This window comes from Pan paniscus, chromosome 1, assembly GCF_029289425.2.
Source record: "Pan paniscus chromosome 1, NHGRI_mPanPan1-v2.0_pri, whole genome shotgun sequence".
Lineage (NCBI taxonomy): Eukaryota > Metazoa > Chordata > Mammalia > Primates > Hominidae > Pan > Pan paniscus.
Window position 1 is genome coordinate 226,935,144 of NC_073249.2, and position 17,679 is coordinate 226,952,822.

General features: G+C 60.8%; 1 protein-coding gene across 3 annotated transcripts; it reads right to left on the reverse strand.

Moving 5' to 3' along the window:
* Positions 1–201: 201 nt before the first annotated feature.
* Positions 202–17,453, reverse strand: SCNN1D (sodium channel epithelial 1 subunit delta). 3 transcript variants are annotated; one of them, XM_063602478.1, is made up of 18 exons: positions 16,650–17,453; positions 12,466–12,581; positions 11,034–12,365; positions 9,385–9,583; positions 7,607–7,719; positions 5,642–5,735; positions 5,026–5,378; positions 4,328–4,535; positions 4,004–4,194; positions 3,707–3,795; positions 3,467–3,630; positions 3,266–3,364; positions 1,852–1,969; positions 1,685–1,763; positions 1,546–1,603; positions 1,288–1,346; positions 1,101–1,176; positions 202–987 (listed from the first exon to the last, which is right to left on the reverse strand). In XM_063602478.1, the coding sequence occupies exons 4-18, from the start codon at positions 9,439–9,441 to the stop codon at positions 631–633; spliced, it is 2,115 nt and encodes a 704-aa protein (XP_063458548.1). In that variant the 5' UTR covers positions 9,442–9,583; positions 11,034–12,365; positions 12,466–12,581; positions 16,650–17,453; the 3' UTR covers positions 202–630. The 3 variants fall into 3 exon arrangements, with proteins under 3 accessions (XP_063458548.1, XP_063458549.1, XP_034808818.3); XM_063602479.1 differs by lacking the exon at positions 5,642–5,735 and adding an exon at positions 10,090–10,289; XM_034952927.3 differs by lacking the exons at positions 11,034–12,365; positions 12,466–12,581; positions 16,650–17,453 and adding exons at positions 10,090–10,289; positions 10,403–10,721 and having other exon boundaries at positions 9,385–9,458.
* Between the last annotated feature and the right edge of the window lie 226 nt (positions 17,454–17,679).

Sequence of the window (17,679 nt, forward strand, 5' to 3'; positions counted from 1 at the left end):
GCTTGTTTGACAAAATCTGGGTCCTGACGCCCCTGGTCCCCATTGTCTCGCCCTTCTACCCTTCTCTGCCCTAGACTGAGTTTCCTGGTGGGAAGAGGGGTGGACGCAAACCGGCGAGGCTAGGCTGGGGCTCATCCCGCCAGGTGCAGTCAGGGTTTCAGCTCACCGGGCGCGGGGCGGCTGGAGGGGCGCACAGGCACACACTGGCCGCCAGGTGGAGTCAACAGCTTTATTTCAGAGCAGCCCAAGTGTGTCCGTGGGGCCCGCCTTGCCTTCTGCCTCCCTGCAGCTGAGGTGGCTAGGCTTGACACACATACACAGGTGCATCAGACATGTGGACATGCAGACACAGACACACGGAGCACGGGTACATCACCGCGTGTCGGCACGTCCAGCCGCACTCCTGTGCACGCGGGAACCCCCCTCCGCCCCGGGCCTCCTTGAGACCCACCCCAGGCAGTGTGGGTGGTTTGACCAGAGGCGCCGACATGCCCGGTGCCTGCCTCCCCACGGCCACGTGTGCTGCTTCCTGGGCCGCTGGTCTGGCCCACCCTGGGCCGCTGGGGAGCCTGCTGCTGCCACAGCTGCAAGGACCAGGCCAAGAGATCGCACAGCCCTGGCAGGTCTGGTTCAGGTGTCCAGAGTCTCAAGGGGCTGGGGCCCAGCCCAACTCTCTTCGGCTGAGACTCCCGCCAGAACCCCTGGAAGCATCACCCGTGGGAGATGGGGCCCGCTGGGCTCCGGGTCATCTGACGTGCCGCCTGCAGGCGTGGGCATCTGACTGGCCTCTGGCTTGATGCTGGACGCCCCTGAGGCAGGGCTGGCTCTGGGCCAGGAGAACCACGCCCTGCGGAGCCGGCGGCCGCCTAGCACCAGGGTGAGGGCAGAAGCGTCGAGCAGCAGCTCCAGGAGCTCCAGGAGGGAGAGGACGGAGGCCCCAAACCACAGGCTGCAGAGGCTGCCCATGGCCGAGAGCAGCTGCGGCACCTGCGGGTGGGGTGCGGGCGTGAGGGGCGGGCCCGGGCCCCCGTGCCCCTTCTGTGCAGGGCCAGCCACTGTCGCTGCCCCGGCTCTAGCCCAGGCAGGGGGCCAAGGCTCACCGAGTACACGGGCGCCTCCTCCACTGAGCGGTAGTTGAGCTCCTGGTAGACGATGTTGATTTTGGCCAGGCTGCTCCTGGGGCAGGATAGAGGCGTGAGGGCGCTGGCCCAGACCTTCATGATGGGGAGGGGGGCTTTGAGGGGAGAGGGGCTGCGATGCCTCTCTGGAGGACGAGGGTGCACCCACCTCTGTCTGTGGCTCTGACGAGGCAGCCCCTGTTCACCTAGCGTGGCCAGAGTCCATCCCTGCACACGGAAGGTTTGCTGCGGCCACGGCTCCCCCATTCCCCGGCCATCCCGGGTACCACGGGCGGATGTGGGGGCAGAGACCACGGGGCATAGGCTGGGTCAGTTCCGGCCCTGCCCTTGTCTTGGGTGGGCTCTGTGGGACCTGTGGGGTCTGCCTGGCTGTCCACACCCCCACCCCACCACTTTGGGGACTCACAGCTGACTTGGCGGAAGGCCACCTGGAGGTCCCAGTGGAGAGCTTGAATGCAGACTCCCTGGAAGAGACAGCCGGGTGTCACCTGCCACGCTACCTGGGGCAATGATCCCTGGCCCCGACCCCAACACCCCCATCTCACCTGCAGGGCCTGGGGCAGCGGGAGGTACAGGGGAGCCGGTGGGTCTCCAGGTCCTGGTAGAGGCGGTAGAAGCAGTGTCCTTGGGGAGGGGTCAGAGGCATGTGTGAGGCTCGCTGTGACCCCCCGGCTAATGGCTGACAGAGTGGGAGGCAGTGAGCAGGACTCACCCCAGGCAGGGTGCCGGGCAGAGCTGCAGTACTCAGCCCCCGCCGGCAGAGGGTGGAGGTAGTAGCCACAGGAGCAGGTCTCCACCATCAGCTGCTGGAAGCAGGACACCAGGCAGGCCTGGGGACGTGGGGGATGAGCAGGGACATGGGATGGAGCGGAGACATGGGGGACGGGGCAGAGACATGGGACGGAGCAGGGACACGGGACACAGCAGGGACATAGGGGACGGAGCAGAGACACGGGACGGAGCAGACACGGGACAGAGCAGGGACACGGGGGACGGAGCAGAGACACGGGGGACGGAGCAGAGACACGGGGGATGGAGCAGACACACGGGACGGAGCAGAGACACGGGACGGAGCAGAGACACGGGGGATGGAGCAGACACACGGGACGGAGCAGAGACACGGGACGGAGCAGACACGGGGGATGGAGCAGAGACACGGGGGACGGAGCAGAGACACGGGACGGAGCAGACACGGGACAGAGCAGGGACACGGGGGACGAAGCAGAGACACGGGGGACGGAGCAGAGACACGGGGGATGGAGCAGACACACGGGACGGAGCAGAGACACGGGACGGAGCAGACACGGGACAGAGCAGGGACACGGGGGACGGAGCAGAGACACGGGGGACGAAGCAGAGACACGGGGGATGGAGCAGAGACACGGGACGGAGCAGACACGGGGGATGGAGCAGAGACACGGGGGACGGAGTAGAGACACGGGACGGAGCAGAGACACGGGACGGAGCAGACACACGGGACGGAGCAGACATAGGGGACGAAGCAGAGACATGGGGGACGGAGCAGACACGGGGGACGGAGCAGAGACACGGGACGGAGCAGGGACACGGGGGACGGAGCAGAGACACGGGGGATGGAGCAGACACACGGGACGGAGCAGAGACACGGGACGGAGCAGAGACACGGGGGATGGAGCAGACACACGGGACGGAGCAGAGACACGGGACGGAGCAGACACGGGACAGAGCAGGGACACGGGGGACGAAGCAGAGACACGGGGGACGAAGCAGAGACACGGGGGATGGAGCAGAGACACGGGACGGAGCAGACACGGGGGATGGAGCAGAGACACGGGGGACGGAGTAGAGACACGGGACGGAGCAGAGACACGGGACGGAGCAGACATAGGGGACGAAGCAGAGACATGGGGGACGGAGCAGACACGGGGGACGGAGCAGAGACACGGGACGGAGCAGAGACACGGGACGGAGCAGAGACACAGGGGATGCAGCAGGGACACGGGGGATGGAGTGCGGGCCTCCACGGGGACTGCCCCGTTCCCAGGCCCTCTAGTACTCTCCCAGACCCCTCCCCCGTTCCACCCGCCCACACCCCCTGGCCAGCCCAGCCTCACCTGCCCCCGCACCCCCTGCCAGCCCAGCCTCACCTGCCTGGTGTAGGAGGTGTTGTGTAGCAGCTCCACCTCCACGCCTTCCGGGCCGGCGGTGCAGTGGCCATAGGGGCTCCCGAGCCGATGCACCTCGTCCTGGGAGGGGACCCTTCAGTTCCATGGGCCCTGCCCTCACCCCCCAAAGCCCAGGTTGCGCAGGAGGCCTGGGCCGGAGGTTGGCTGCAGAGGCCAGCTCACCTCTCGGATGCTGATGGTGGCCTCCGTCCCTGGCCGGACGCTGAAGCTGTGGTGCCCCAGGAAGGGCGTGTGGTTACGGCCGTGAACCATGACCCTGATGCCGGCCAGCGTGGACAGCAGAGGGAGGTGAGGCTGCTGCTCAACCCTGAGGACCAGGCCGACTCCTGGGAGGCCAAGGGCTGGTGTGAGGCCACCTGACCTGCACCCCTGCCCCCGCACCGGCCAGGGGCTGGCACCCACCGTGGGTGATGCCGGGGCGCTGAGCTGTCCAGACGCCATCAACCGTGTAGCAGCTGCCGTAGGTGGGGTGGTGGAAGGTCCGGAACTGTCTGGAATGAGAAGCCAAGCTCAGACCTTGAATGTCGGCCACCCGCGCCCGTCACGCTGGCCTGAGGGGCCATGGCCTGCCCTGTGTCTGCGGAAAGTTCCTCCGGCCAGCCTTGGGTGGCTCCCAGCATACAGCCAGAGGGACCCCAGGGGTGCGGCCACGCTCTGCGGGGTGGCACGGAAGGAGTGGCCCCCGCCCGCCACACTCACCGGGCCTGGCAGTCCAGGCCATCGTAACTGCAGGAGAGGACGAAATGGCCGTCCTGGCTCCCGTGGCTGTCCTCCCATGCCGCGGGCAGCAGGGCCAGGATATCCACATAGTGGAAGTGGTACCAGTCCTGGACAGCCGCCACGCCTGACGTGTAGCCGCGGTAAAAGCAGTCGCCGCCCGTGCTGTTGCACTGGGAGAGGGGAGGGAGGGTCAGCTCTGTGGCCACAGCCCAGGCCCCGCTCCCCACTCGAGGTACCAGCAGCGCAGGGCCGTGCTCCCAGCTCAAGGCCCTGATGGCCGCAGGCCCCGGCTGGGACACTCACCAGTCTGAACCCCACTCTGACCCGGCTGCCCGAGTGGCTCAGCCTCTGCAGACGGATCTCCCGGTCCAGGTGGAAGGGGGGCTCATGGCGGGGGACAGGGGCGGAGAGGGCGGCTCTGCCTTGGCTGAGGTTGACGTTGTACAGGGAGTCAATGTTCTCCCTGGCAAACTCGTCCAGCAGCTCCAGATGGCGGAGGACCGGACTCGGCCTGGGACGCAGGGCCCTGGAGTCAGAGTTGCCAGCCCGGGGCCTCACACTGGCCCCAGCATCCCAGTGTGTGCTGTCGGGACAGCAGTGCCTCCCCCACTCAGGACGCCCAGTGGGGTGAGCTGGACCCAGAGCTGGAGTTGGAGGCCGTGGCTGCCGGTGAGGTCGGCCCCGGAGCCCAGACCGCTCACAGCCCCTCCCACCTTCCCTCCTTCTGGAAAGCCTCACCCACCCCCACCTCTCCTCCCAGGCTCCCGAGGGCCCTGGTGTCCCTCCAGGGGGCAGTGACCACACTGAGCCCCCTCCTTGGCAGTCCGAGAGGTCCGGGCTGGGCACCGAGGTTTGGGGAGGTCACAGTGACCAGGAGGGTGGCATTGACCACACCGAGCCCCCTCCTCGGCTACAGGGGCCAGTGGGGCTTCGGTTAGAGACAGTCACAGGGGCGAGGAGCTGGGGCGGCCACCCCTCCCGCCGACAGCCCTGGCCCTCACCGACGTGGGTTCCCGTCACACAGGGTGACCAGCGGGAGCAGCTTGCGCTCCGAGTGCACAGAGATGGCCATGAGGACCGGGCGGTGCCAGTGACGCTCAAAGAGGAGCCCCAGCTGCCAGCAGAGCGCGACCAGGGCTCCCAGGGACAGCAGCCCCCAGGACGTCGTCTTGAGGCGGTTCCCGCGGGAGCAGACCAGGCGGATGGCGCCGTGGATGGTGGCGTTGGTGCAGAAGAAGGTGAGCAGCTCCCGGAACGAGGCGGGCAGCTCCACCAGCCCCTCCTGGTGCCCCTCCTTGGGTGGCGGCGGTGGTGCTGATGGTGGCCCCGGCCTGGGGGGCGTCTGGGCTGCAGCCTGCGTGCAAAGAGTGGCCTCAGCAGGGCCCGGCCTGCACCCACTCAGGCCTCCCTACCCTGGGCCTGTCATGTCTGTCAGCCACCAGTGCCCCGCCCTACCTGCTCGGTCGCTCGGACAAGCCCCTCCCAGGGTGCTCTGACACTGCGCCCTTCTCCCCGGATACACCCGTCCCTGACACGTCTCAGTGTAGCCTTGGAGCTGAATTTGAGTTTGGGCTGCTGGGGCAGCAGGACTCAGAGAACAGGGTGCTCAGGCCCTACCTGGCCCTGTTTGCAGGCAGCGTTGTGCTGAGTGGGTCTGTGCTGCCATCCCTTCAGGTGGCAGGGCCTCTGGGGAGCCACAGGCCAAGGTGATCTACCCAAAGGCAAGTACGGTAGCGTGTCCATGCTCCCCGCGTGGGGTCTGGGGCTCAGGGTAAGACTTGCCCTTCTTGCCCCTGATGGCTGCACCCACCCCAGCCCCCAGTGTGGCCTGCTGAGGACCGACTGTGCCAGGCCCATCCAGCCAAGTCCAGGAAGCGTCTGGCCTGGACACCGCTCGGCACTGTGGCTCGGGGTGGCCCCATTGAGCTGAGTGCCGGGGCCAGCTGCGGAGACACGAGGGCCCCAGGAAGCCCAGCCACTGCCTGCCCAGTCCCGCGCTGGAGGCTCTGGAGTCCTGGGACAGGCCTAGCTCTGGTCTGCGAGGCTGTCCCGCTGCCCAAGCCTGCTCCGAGGTACTCTGGGGAGGTGCTAGAGTGAGCCAGAAGCTTCCGGGCCTGGGGACACCAGGTGGGGACGGCTCCCCTCGGGTGTGTGGGCCGCACAGGCCTCCAGGCAGCCTGGCCAGGAGCTCCACCACTGGGCACATGGCTCTGCTCACCCTGCGTCCCCATGACCATCTGAGCAGGGAGGCTAAGAGGCTCGGAAGGGTCTTTGTGACTCCAGTCCCCACTCCTCGTCTCCACCTGGCGCATAGACAGGGCAGCACCATCCCCCCTAGTGGGGGCTGCCAGGCCAGCAGAAGCGGGAGCTGTGGATTGGGGTCTGGAGAGCCAGTCAGGGTCCCCAGGGCTTCTGAGTGAGGCAGGGCCTGGACCCCTGGTCAGAGAGGAGCCGGACCCCACCCTGCATGTGCGCATGTGTGTGAGACAGGACTACACTGGCCTCTCCACCCCATCTGGATCTGCGCCGTGCCATGTGGCCAACCCACGGGATGCACAGTGCCTGGACACGCAGTATCTGCAGTGTTCTCCCGGGGTCTGTCCAGCACACGCTCGGCACCCCCAGTGGTCCAGCACACGCTCGGCACCCCCAGTGGTCCAGCACACGCTCGGCACCCCCAGTGGTCCAGCACACACTATGTACCCGCAATGGGACACAGCCTTCTTCAGGATAAGGAGGCACTCAGGGATGACCTGCCCCATCGCCACCATGCAATCCTGTTCCTGATGGCACACGGGGCCAGGCATCGGAAAGAGACCCCCCAACCCAGCCCCTGGTACCTCAAGGCGGGAGCCCCCCTGCCAGCCCCACTCCCCACCCCTACCCCCCACCCCAATCCCCCCACGGTACCTCAAGGCGGGTCCCCCCCAACCCCAACCACCACCTTGGTACCTTGAGGTGGGGCTCCCCCACCCCAACCCCCTCACCCAACCCCCCCACCCCCCTCACCCAACCCCCCCACCCCCCTCACCCAACCCCCCCACCCCCCTCACCCAACCCCCCCAACCCCCTCACCCAACCCCCCCACCCCCCTCACTCAACCCCCCCACCCCAACCCCCTCACCCAACCCCCCCAACCCCCTCACCCAACCCCCCCACCCCCCTCACTCAACCCCCCCACCCCCTCACCCAACCCCCCCACCCCCCTCACTCAACCCCCCCACCCCACCCCCCTCACCCAACCCCCCCAACCCCCTCACCCAACCCCCCCACCCCCCTCACCCAACCCCCCCAACCCCCTCACCCAACCCCCCAACCCCCTCACCCAACCCCCCCACCCCCTCACCCAACCCCCCCACCCCCTCACCCAACCCCCCCAACCCCCTCACCCAACCCCCCCAACCCCCTCACCCAACCCCCCCAACCCCCTCACCCAACCCCCCCCAACCCCCTCACCCAACCCCCCCAACCCCCTCACCCAACCCCCCCACCCCACCCCCCTCACCCAACCCCCCACCCCCCTCACCCAACCCCCCCACCCCCCTCACCCACCCCCCACCCCCCTCACCCCCCCCACGGTACCTGGAGGTGAGAGCCCCCCCGTGTGGCTGCTTCCATTCTCCCGTCCATGCTTCGGTGCTCAGCCATTGCAGGGGCAGCTGGCAGCTCTGAAGCAGGATGGAGCCTGTGGCCTCCTATTTAAAACAGGCTGGCTGGGCGTGGGACTGTGCTGCAGGTGAGGGAGGACCCAGCCAGGGCAGCCACACCTGCCCTGGACCCAAAAGGGGAATTCCTGGGGGACAGAGATGCCCATCCCTCTGCAGGCGAAATCTTTCCCATCCTGAGCCCTGCAGGGGAGGCCTGGGGTCCTGACCCTGGCTGAGAGGAAGGGGCTGCAGCCTCTGGAGGGAGGGGGAGGACAGTGTTGGGCTGAGACCTCCTTGGAAGCCCCATCTTTCTTTCTTTCTTTTTTTGAGATGGAGTCTCACTCTTGTTGCCCAGGTTGGAGTGCAATGGCACGATCTAGGCTCACTGCAAGCTCCACCTCCCGAGTTGAAGCAATTCTCCTGCTTCAGCCTCCTGAGTAGCTGGGATTACGGGCACCTGCCACCATCCCAGGCTAATTTTGTATTTTTAGTAGAGATGGGGTTTCTCTATGCTGGTCAGGCTGGTCTCAAACTCCCAACCTCAGGTGATCCGCCCGCCTTAGCCTCCCCAAGTGCTGGGATTACAGGCGTGAGCCACCGTGCCCGGCCCAGAAGCCCCATCTTTCTCTGCCAGCTCCTGGAACTCAGATCTGGGGCCGTCGTGGGCTCCCAGCACTCCCTCCCTTCCCTGGCTGACAGACACTGGGTGGGGACCTCAGCTCCCAGATCCAGTGTCTCTCGGGACCAGCCGCCCAGCCATTGGGACAGGTGCTAATGTGGGAACACCAAGGGCCCGGGTGTGGACAAGGCACCTGCTCCCCTGAGTGGGCACAGGGGCTCGCCCTCCCTGCTGGACACTATAGCTGCCACCAACCACACCACACACTAAGATGACGCATCACACACTAAGACTTTCAGTCCACACCCACACCACACACACCAAGATGCTAGCACACATGGAAGTGACTCACGACCACCAGGCGCGGTGGCTCACGCCTGTAATCTCAGCACTTTGGGAGGCCAAGGCGGGCGGATCACAAGGTCAGGAGTTTGAGACCATCCTGCCTAACACGGTGAAACCCCGTCTCTACTAAAAATACAAAAAATTAGGTGGGCGCGGTGGCAGGCACCTGTAGTCCCAGCTACTGGGGAGGCTGAGGCAGGAGAATGGTGTGAACCCAGGAGGCGGAGCTTGCAGTGAGCCGAGATCGTGCCACTGCACTCCAGCCTGGGCGACAGAGCGAGACTCCGTCTCAAAAAAAAAAAAAAAGAAAGTGATTCACAACATACTAAGACCGCACACATGTTAAGACCACACACATATGCTAATACCTCACACACGCTACGACCTCACACACACTAAGACCACACACGCTAAGACCTCACACATGCTAAGACCACATGCTACTGTCAGGGTCCAAATCACAGTCTCCCAGGCTGGCGTCTTCAGCCCCAGTGCGGTTGTGTGTGGAAGGCAGGTGTCCTTGTCCCCCAGGAACACCCCATCCCTGTCTACTGTGGGACCCTAGATATCCAGGTGGCCTCACTGTCCCAAATGACCAGACCCCAGCCGGGCCCAGGTTGGAAGGGTAGGCTCTGTGTTCCTGACATCCTGCCCCAAGTGGTGCTGGGTCCCTGGGCTTGGCTGGGGGAGCCCAGCCCCACAGGGTCCAGCAGCAGAGCCATGGCTCTGAGGAGGGTGAGGTCACCTGCCTGTCGGCTCTGGAAGGAAGCAGCTGCCACCGGTGACGTCCTGGAGAGGGAAGCCATGCTGGAGTCACCCAGGCCTGTGTGAATCACAGCTTCGTCACTGGCTGTGTGGCCTTCCCGAGTTACTCAACCTCTCTGAGCTGATTTCCTTGAGTGCCAGATGGGGCTGGGGTGCCTCTCCAAGCTCGCGGCAGGGGGCTTGCTGATGTCACAGAGACCCCACAGGTCAGCGGCAGGGCCCCCGGACACAGCACAGGCCTGGGGCTTCTCCCCCACCACATCTGGGCAGCTTTGTGCGTGGGCCGCACCTGCCGAGGAGACAGGGCACACATGGCCCGGGGGGCTACTTGGCAGGCGGGGACAAGGTCCTAGGTGCTTGCCAGAGATTGTGGCTGGAAGCAGCCTGTGCCTCCCTGTGTCCCCGGGAGTGGCCTGGCAGAGAGCCCGGCCTTGGTGCAGGGTGCAGAGAGAGAAAGAGCCCAGGTCCGGCCAGTGGGGCCCGGTCCAGCCAAAGGGCAGCTTGCAGGAGCAAGGCCCCCGGCTTCCTGTAGGAGGGGGAGCCCTGGCCGGGGGCAGAGTACCCCTTCCATGACCCGTATGCCCTGCAGGGCCTCAGTCAGAGCACATCTCGGCTGGATCACGCAGCTCCCGGCTCCACCCCCCTCCCCTCCTCCTGGGGAAGGCCTCGAAGGGCTGAGGTTCAGTCACCTGTCCCACAGCCCTGTATCAGGCCAGAGAGGAGGCAGAGGGGGTGGCCACAGAGCACATGTCCAGCACTGGTGAATCCACATGGTCCTCCCCCTCTTCTGGGCCATCCCCTCGCTGGCCACGTGCAGGGGGTAGGGTGGGGTGAACCCAGCTCCCGGCATGTGGGGGTCCTGTGGTCACTGCACCATGACCAGGTGAGCCTGAATGAGAGAAGGGACGGGCAGGCATCCCTGGCTCCCTTTGGGCCCATGCCTCTGCTCTCTCCCAGGAAAGACGGCCAGGCCCCATTGACCGAGCATGGCTGTGAGCTCACCTCCTTGGGCCGCTGAGGTGGCCGGGCCACAGGTAACAAGGGAGCGGTGTTGTCTTCTGTGACAGCACTGCCCTGGAGACGGCAGGCGCCTGGCATCTGTGGGACCCCAGCCAGGACCTCCTATCCCAGAGCCCCGTTTCCTCCCCTGGGGTGAGCGTCCCCCACTCAGGGTCACTCTGAGTCAGCCCTGGGAGGGTTCTGGTGCAATAGACAGGCAGCCCAAGGTCGGGATTCCCGTGGGCATGGGCAGGCCAGGGGTGGCCTGGGGTCCCTCTGGGGTCCTGCACCCAGGCAGGTGAACAGCCTCCCAGGCAGAGCCCCCTCGGCCCCGGGCATCAACTGCACTGTCCAGTGGAGCCTCCGCAGAACAGGCACTAAGGTGGCACCAAGGTGCCCCCGGCTGCTGGCCTGGGTGGGTGCTGAGGGTGGGAGTGTGGAGCTTGGGGTCTGGCCGGTGTCCCCTGCTGGGAGGAGTAAGGTGTGTGTGGGCTGCCTTCTAGGTTCCCTCATAAACCAAAAATAAAATTATAAGCCCTGAACTGTCTGGATGGACCCCTGGTCTTAGCCATGGGCATTCCAAAGTTAACCTGAAAAACTAGCTCAGCTGTGATGGGAAGGGGGTCGGACGCACCTCATGCCCCCTCCCTGCTGTAATTCAGGCGCAGCATCAGCATCACCTCAGGCCTTGAGTCTGATGAGAAGCATTTATAGTTGATTCTCTCTGAGGCTTGTGACCTGGTGGCTTCATCTGCGATAAGACCTTCATCTGCACAATGCCACACTGTAACCAGACATTCCCTTCTACTGATAACAACTCTTTTTTTTTTTTTTTTATTGAGATGGAGTCTTGCTGTCGCCCAGGCTGGAGGGCAGTGGCGCGATCTCGGCTCACTGCGGGCTCCGCCCCCCGGGTTCACGCCATTCTCCTGCCTCAGCCTCCTGAGTACCTGGGACTACAGGCGCCCGCCACCACGTCTGGCTAATTTTCTGTATTTTTAGTAGAGACGGGGTTTCACCGTGTTAGCCAGGATGGTCTCGATCTCCTGACCTCGTGATCCGCCCGTCTTGGCCTCCCACAGTGCTGGGATTCCAGGCATAAGCCACTGCGCCCAGCCTAATTTTTGTATATTTTTTTAGTAGAGATGGGGTTTCACCACATTGACCAGGCTGGTCTTGATCTCTTGACCTGGTGATCTGCCTGCCTCGGCCTCCCAAAGTGCTGAGATTACGGGTGTGAGCCACTGCGCCCGGCCGCCTTTTTCTTAAGACAAGGAGAACGACTCCCTTTTGGGTACCCCATTTGGTTTCTAGCTCGGACGTGCGTTCCTAAGGTTCTTCTCTGTTGCTTTTTCTCCCAAAATTAAGCCCAACTGGCTTGTGCGTGCATTTGCATGAGGAACTGAATTGTTCTTTGCATAGATAAATGAGAGACTGAGTTTTCTCAGCTCCAGAAAGAAAGGCATTTTGCTCCTCCCAGCTGAAAGGCGCCCCTGGGTGACTGTGAGCCAAGTGGGAGTGTCTCGTGCGCTGATCCCCCATGACGTGCAGCAGCCCCACAGGGAACCCCCAACACAATTAGTTTAAAAAGGTTTGTCTGCCGGGCGCAGTGGCTCACGCCTGTAATCCCAGCACTTTGGGAGGCCGAGGCGGGTGGATCACGAGGTCAGGTGATGGAGACCATCCTGGCTAACACGGTGAAACCCCATCTCTACTAAAAATACAAAAAATTAGCCGGGCGTGGTGGTGGGAGCCTGTAGTCCCAGCTACTCGGGAGGCTGAGGCGGGAGAATGGCGTGAACCTGGGAGGCGGAGCCTGCAGTGAGCCGAGATCGCGCCATTGCACTCCAGCCTGGGTGACAGAGCGAGACTCCGTCTCAAAAAAAAAAAAAAAAAAAGGTTTGTCCAGGAAATGCACGTAGGAGCTGGTCACTGTGTTTTCAGTCCTCTCGGAGGTGTTGGAGTTCTAGAGAGAGAAACAGAGACACGTAAGAGGGCGAAGATGCCTCAGTGGTGACACACTGGGGAGTCCCGCCCACGACCCGTCCACGACCAGCACACTCAACCTGCTCCACGGAATCCCAGGCCACAGCTCGGTTCCTCCGCGCCCCACCTGCTCCACGGAACCCCAGTTCCTCCACACTCAACCTGCTCCACGGAACCCCAGGCCACAGCTCGGTTCCTTTCAAGAAAAAAAAAAGTGGGAAATACATAATGTAAGCCTCAGCAAAGACAAGAGAGCGACCTCCTTCCAGGCACCCCGCTGGTTTCAGGCGCCTCTACCTGCAAGTGTTCGTATAAAACTGAACATGTCGCGGGCATGCTGGGTTTCCTAGTGCCCCAGCTGGTTCCATATTATGGTCTTTTGGGGCACATTTTAAACTGATGGGCAAATTCCATCCAGGAAAAATTCAGAGCCCAAAGGTCAGCCTGCAACTACAGAACCATAGAGTTCCTGGCCAGGCGCGGTGGCTTACGCCTGTAATCCCAGCACTTTGGGAGGCCAAGGCGGGCGGATCACCTGAGGTCAGGAGTTCGAGACCAGCCTGACCGACAGAGTGAAACCCCATCACTACTAAAAATACAAAAATGAGCCGAGCGTGGTGGCATGCACCTGTAATCCCAGCTACTCGGGAAGCTTAGGCAGGAGAATAGCTTGAATCTGGAAGGCGGAGGTTGCAGTGAGCTGAGATCGTGCCATTGCACCCCAGCCAGGGCTGCAAGAACAAAACTCTGTTTCAAAAAAAAAAAAAAAAAAAAGAACTATAGAGTTCCTAAGTTCTCTATCTCTCTGTTTCCTTTGCTGCCTGCCTTAAAGCTGCTGTTACACTTTTTGGTTTTTTTTAGGTAGAGTCTCACTGTGTTGCCCAGGCTGGAGTGCAGTGGTGCGATCTCGGCGCACTGCAACCTCTGCCTCCTGGGTTCAAACGATTCTCCTGCCTCAGCCTTCCAAGTAGCCAGGATTACAGGTGTGCACCACCATGCCTGGCTAGTTTTTGTAAATTTAGTAGAGACGTGGTTTCACCATGTTGGCCAGGCTGGTCTTGAACTCCTGGCCTGAGGCAATCCACTCGCCTTGGCCTCCCAAAGTGCTGGGATTACAGTTGTGAGCCACCGTGCCTGACCAGCTGTTACTTTTCTACTGAGATGACATCCACAGTTTGCATCTAGATGTTTCTTTCCGTTATTGTTTTTCTAACCAGTGACTTTGTGTTGATATGTCATGGTTAGAGGTGTCAAGCAAAAGCTGTAGGGTTTTTGGATGAGTGTATATGCGTGTTTAGATGTGTTTATGTGTACGTGCGTGGATTCTGATACATGTTTTGTGGCCACAAGGTACCAAACTGGCTTAAGTTAAGGAGTATGCATACATTTAGTACATAATAACAAATTTCATGTGACTTAAAATTTTTTTTTTTTTTTTTAGAGACGGAGTCTCACTCTGTCACCCAGGTTGGAGTGCAGTGGTGCGATCTCGGCTCACTGCAAGCTCTGCCTCCTGGGTTCAAGCCATTCTCCTGCCTCAGCCTCCTGAGTAGCTGGGACTACAGGCGCCTGCCACCACGCCCGGCTAATTTTTGTATTTTTAGTAGAGACAGGGTTTCACCATGTTAGCCAGGATGGTCTCAATCTCCTGACCTCGTGATCTGCCTGCCTCGGCCTCCTAAAGTGCTGGGATTACAGGTGTGAGCCACCGCACCCAGCCTTTTTTTTTTTTTTTTTTTTTTTTTTGAGACGGAGTCTCACTCTGTCCCCCAGGCTGGAGTGCGGTGGCGCGATCTGGGCTCACTGCAAGCTCTGCCTTCTGGGTTCACGCCATTCTCCTGCCTCAGCCTCCCGAGTAGCTGGGACTACAGGTGCCCGCCACCACACCCAGCTAATTTTTTGTATATTTTAGTAGAGACGGGGTTTCACCATGTTAGCCAGGACGGTCTCCATCTCCTGACCTCGTGATGTACCTGCCTCGGCCTCCCAAAGTGCTGGGATTACAGGCGTGAGCCACCGCGCCCGGCCAAAAGTATTGGTAAAGTAATATAAGGAGTGTCTTAAAAACTGTCAGCATACGTTTTTGTTTGCATTTATTGATTTATAAGGGGTCAAAACTTGGCATAAGCATTATAAAACTCTAAACCCAGCTGAAGGCCAGGCATGGGGACTCACACCTGTAATCCCAGAACTTTGGGAGGCCGAGGCAGGTAGATCACCTGAGATCAGGAATTTGAGACCAGCCTGGCCGACATGGCAAAACCCCGTCTCTACTGAAAAATACAAAAATTAGCCAGGTGTGGTAGCTCATGCCTGTAATCCCAGCTACTTGGGAAGCTGAGGCAGGAGAATCACTTGAACCTGGGAGGAGGAGGTTGCAGTGAGCCGAGATTGTGCCATCGCACTCCAGCCTGGGCGACAGAGTGAGACTCCATCTAAAAAAAAAAAATTATAGGAAAACATTCTTTCTACAAAAATTCTTATTATAAGGTAAATAATTTTGTCTAATTCAAAGCTTATGTATAAAATGAGTTAAAAAGAACAAGGAAATAAGAGAGACCAAGGAAAGTTATAGATATAAAGAGGTCTTTTTGTTAAGTAAGGGTTAAAAAAATAATTTTATATGAGAAAGAATCTTGTATGGTAAATTTTTGTCCTTAAATAAATGACTGGTTGTTTAAAAAAAGGGATGTTCAGCACAAACTAGAAAGTCCACATGTCGTGAACGGTCTGTGTAAGCTGCAATACCTTTGGTAAAAAAGGAATTTATAAAAATGTTACATGATAGATCGGGTGTGGTGGCTCATGCCTGCAATCCCAACACTTTGGGAGGCCAAGGAGGGCGGATCACTTGAGGTCAGGAGTTCGAGACCAGCCTGGCCAACACGGTGAAACCCTGTCTCTACAAAAAGATAAAAATTAGCCAGGCATGGTGGTGCATGCCTGTAGTTCCAGCTGCTCAGGAGGCTGAGGCAGGAGACTCAATGGAACCTGGGAGGCGGAGGTTGCAGTGAGCTGAGATCATGCCACTGTACTCCAGCCTGGGCGACAGAGCGAGACTCCAACTTTAAAAAAAAAATTGTTTTAAGGGGTAATGAATGCCGGTCCATGTCCATTCCTATCTGGCCTACAAAATTTAATGGGCTGTAAATCTTTTAACTGTAAGTCGTTGGGTCATAGGGAGTCAAACTGAGGGACAGGATTGACTGAGGGTGGGCAGCCACACCCGCCCAGCAACGCTGAGACACAATAAAGATTTGGTGGACATGGATGTTGCCTCTGGCAAATCTTGGCCAGAAGGGGGTGAATGTAAACCAAAAATTAAATTCTAAGGCCCCCCCAGCTGTCCGAATGGACCCTTCCTCTCAGCCAAGGGCGTTCCAGTGTTAACCTGGAAACTTGCTCAGGCCATGGCGGGAAGGGGTCGTGGGTCATGCCTCCTCCCTTTTGGAATTCAGGAAAAGCTGAATAGCATTAACATCAACACAGGCCTTAAGTCTGATAGGAAACATTAACAATCTATTCTCTCTGAAGCCGGCAACCCGAGGCTTCAGCTGCGTGGAAAACCACAACCCCTTACTGCAACCCAGACATTCCTTTCTATTGATAATAACTCTTTCAACCACTGTCAGTCAGGATCATTTTGAATCTACCTATAACATAGAGGTCTCCCCACACTACCCCAATTTATCCTGCTCTTTCAGATTGAACCCGTGTAAATAAATCATGTCTCCCTAAAATGTATAAAAGCGAGCTGTGCCACATGCACGTTGGGCACCTCCCGAGATGTCATGGGTGTGTCCTTAACCTTGGCAAAACAAACTTTCTAAAGGGACTGAGACCTTTCTCAGTTTGCACCCTCCAGGCTGGGTTCTCTGTCCCTCAAGCATCCCCTGGCCAGACAATCCCTGCTGTTCAGAGGCAGCCAAGGCTTTCTGGTCCGACTCTGGGGGCTGGAGGAGGTGGGGGCAGGAGGTGGTAACTGGGTTGGGGGATGTTTTCTTGGTTGCCAAAGCAGAGGGTGCCCCCTGCTGCCCAAGATGCTGAGGGTGGTCCCTGTTGTCTTATTCCTGAAGCTGCCAGAGGAAGTCCCTCCGGAGGGCTGGCCCACAGCAGAAGGGCTGCTCCTGCCCTCAGAGGGCAATCTCAGGGTTGAGAAGGTTACAGCTACCATCTGCCACCAACCTAGCTGCTTGTGCCGATCCCACTGGCCAAGGCCATCGGCTCTATGGCTAGAGGCCTGGGCAGCCTGTGTCCTGCTTACCAGAAGGCCACAGATGCGGGTGGGTGGGGTGGTGGGGTCTTGGCAAGACGTGCTGGCCACACCTGTCCGGGGCACCTTCTCCCTGGGGTGTGACTCAGCCATGCTCCTGAGCAGGGGCCTCTGAGTTGAGCCTCGCTGCAGTCTTCCCAGCTGCAGGGCCCCCACAGGTGTGCTGTCATCGCACACTACTGAGGGACAAACAAGGCAGGGCGGGCCTCCATCTGCCGCAGGCCACAGCCGTGAGTGTGCATGCGAGTGGACGTGCTGGTGCCTGTATCTGCGGCCGGTGTGGCTTCCCTTACGTAACTTTCCATGCTGTAAAAACAGCTCGGCCTGCCCTGCATGGGAACGGCAGAGGCCTGAGAAGAGGCAGAGGAAGGAGGCTGGATGCTGAGATGTTTTCCGAAGGTGGAGCCGGTGACGGCAGTAATGGAGGCAGGCTGGATTCCCACGGGCTGAGGCTGCGTGGACACTCCTCCTGGCTTCTGCCCCAGGGCCTGCAGCAACGTCTCAGACCCACCAAGGTGTCCCAGAGGGCCAGAGTCAGGGCTGAGCATGGACACAGCCTGCCCTCTGCCCGTAGCCACAGCGGGACTGACCCTCAATATTCAGCCACCTTGCTGACCTGTGGTTGTTCCTGAGAGGCAGTCAGGGTTGGGGCAAAGGAGAGGGCCACAGGCAGCCAGGTGGCGAGGTCCACCTCCTGATCCCCCACCAGGGGACCACCCTCAGCTCCCCGCTGTCCTCAGCGGCCTCTCAGGGAGGCGGAGGGCTGTGTGCCTGCCCCCAGCGTCCCACCCCAGCGCCCCGCCACCTACCGCTCCCTCCCAATGTGTCTGGGGTCAGAGAGAGGTGGAGAGGACGCAGCGCCCCCCGCTTTCTGCAGTCTGTCCAAGGGGAGGTCAGGGGCATCCCGGGGCTGGGCAGGCACCTGCAGGGGAGGGTGCTGCGGCGCCGACGTGGGTTGCAAAGAGATGCCACGCGTGTCACTCTCGGGTCCCTGAACGAGAGAGCTCTGAGCTCCCTCGAG

What these genes read in the sequence shown, in the direction of transcription:
- SCNN1D (XM_063602478.1), bottom strand. Translation starts at nt 9,441, where the DNA reads ATGGCTTCCCTCTCCAGGACGTCACCGGTGGCAGCTGCTTCCTTCCAG. An exon ending in GGGGGGGCTCTCACCTCCAG is followed by an intron (nt 5,736 to 7,606) that starts GTACCGTGGGGG and finishes GCCTTTGGGTAG; the next exon opens with ATCACCTTGGCCTGTGGCTC. An exon ending in CCACCATCAGCATCCGAGAG is followed by an intron (nt 3,365 to 3,466) that starts GTGAGCTGGCCT and finishes GTCCCCTCCCAG; the next exon opens with GACGAGGTGCATCGGCTCGG.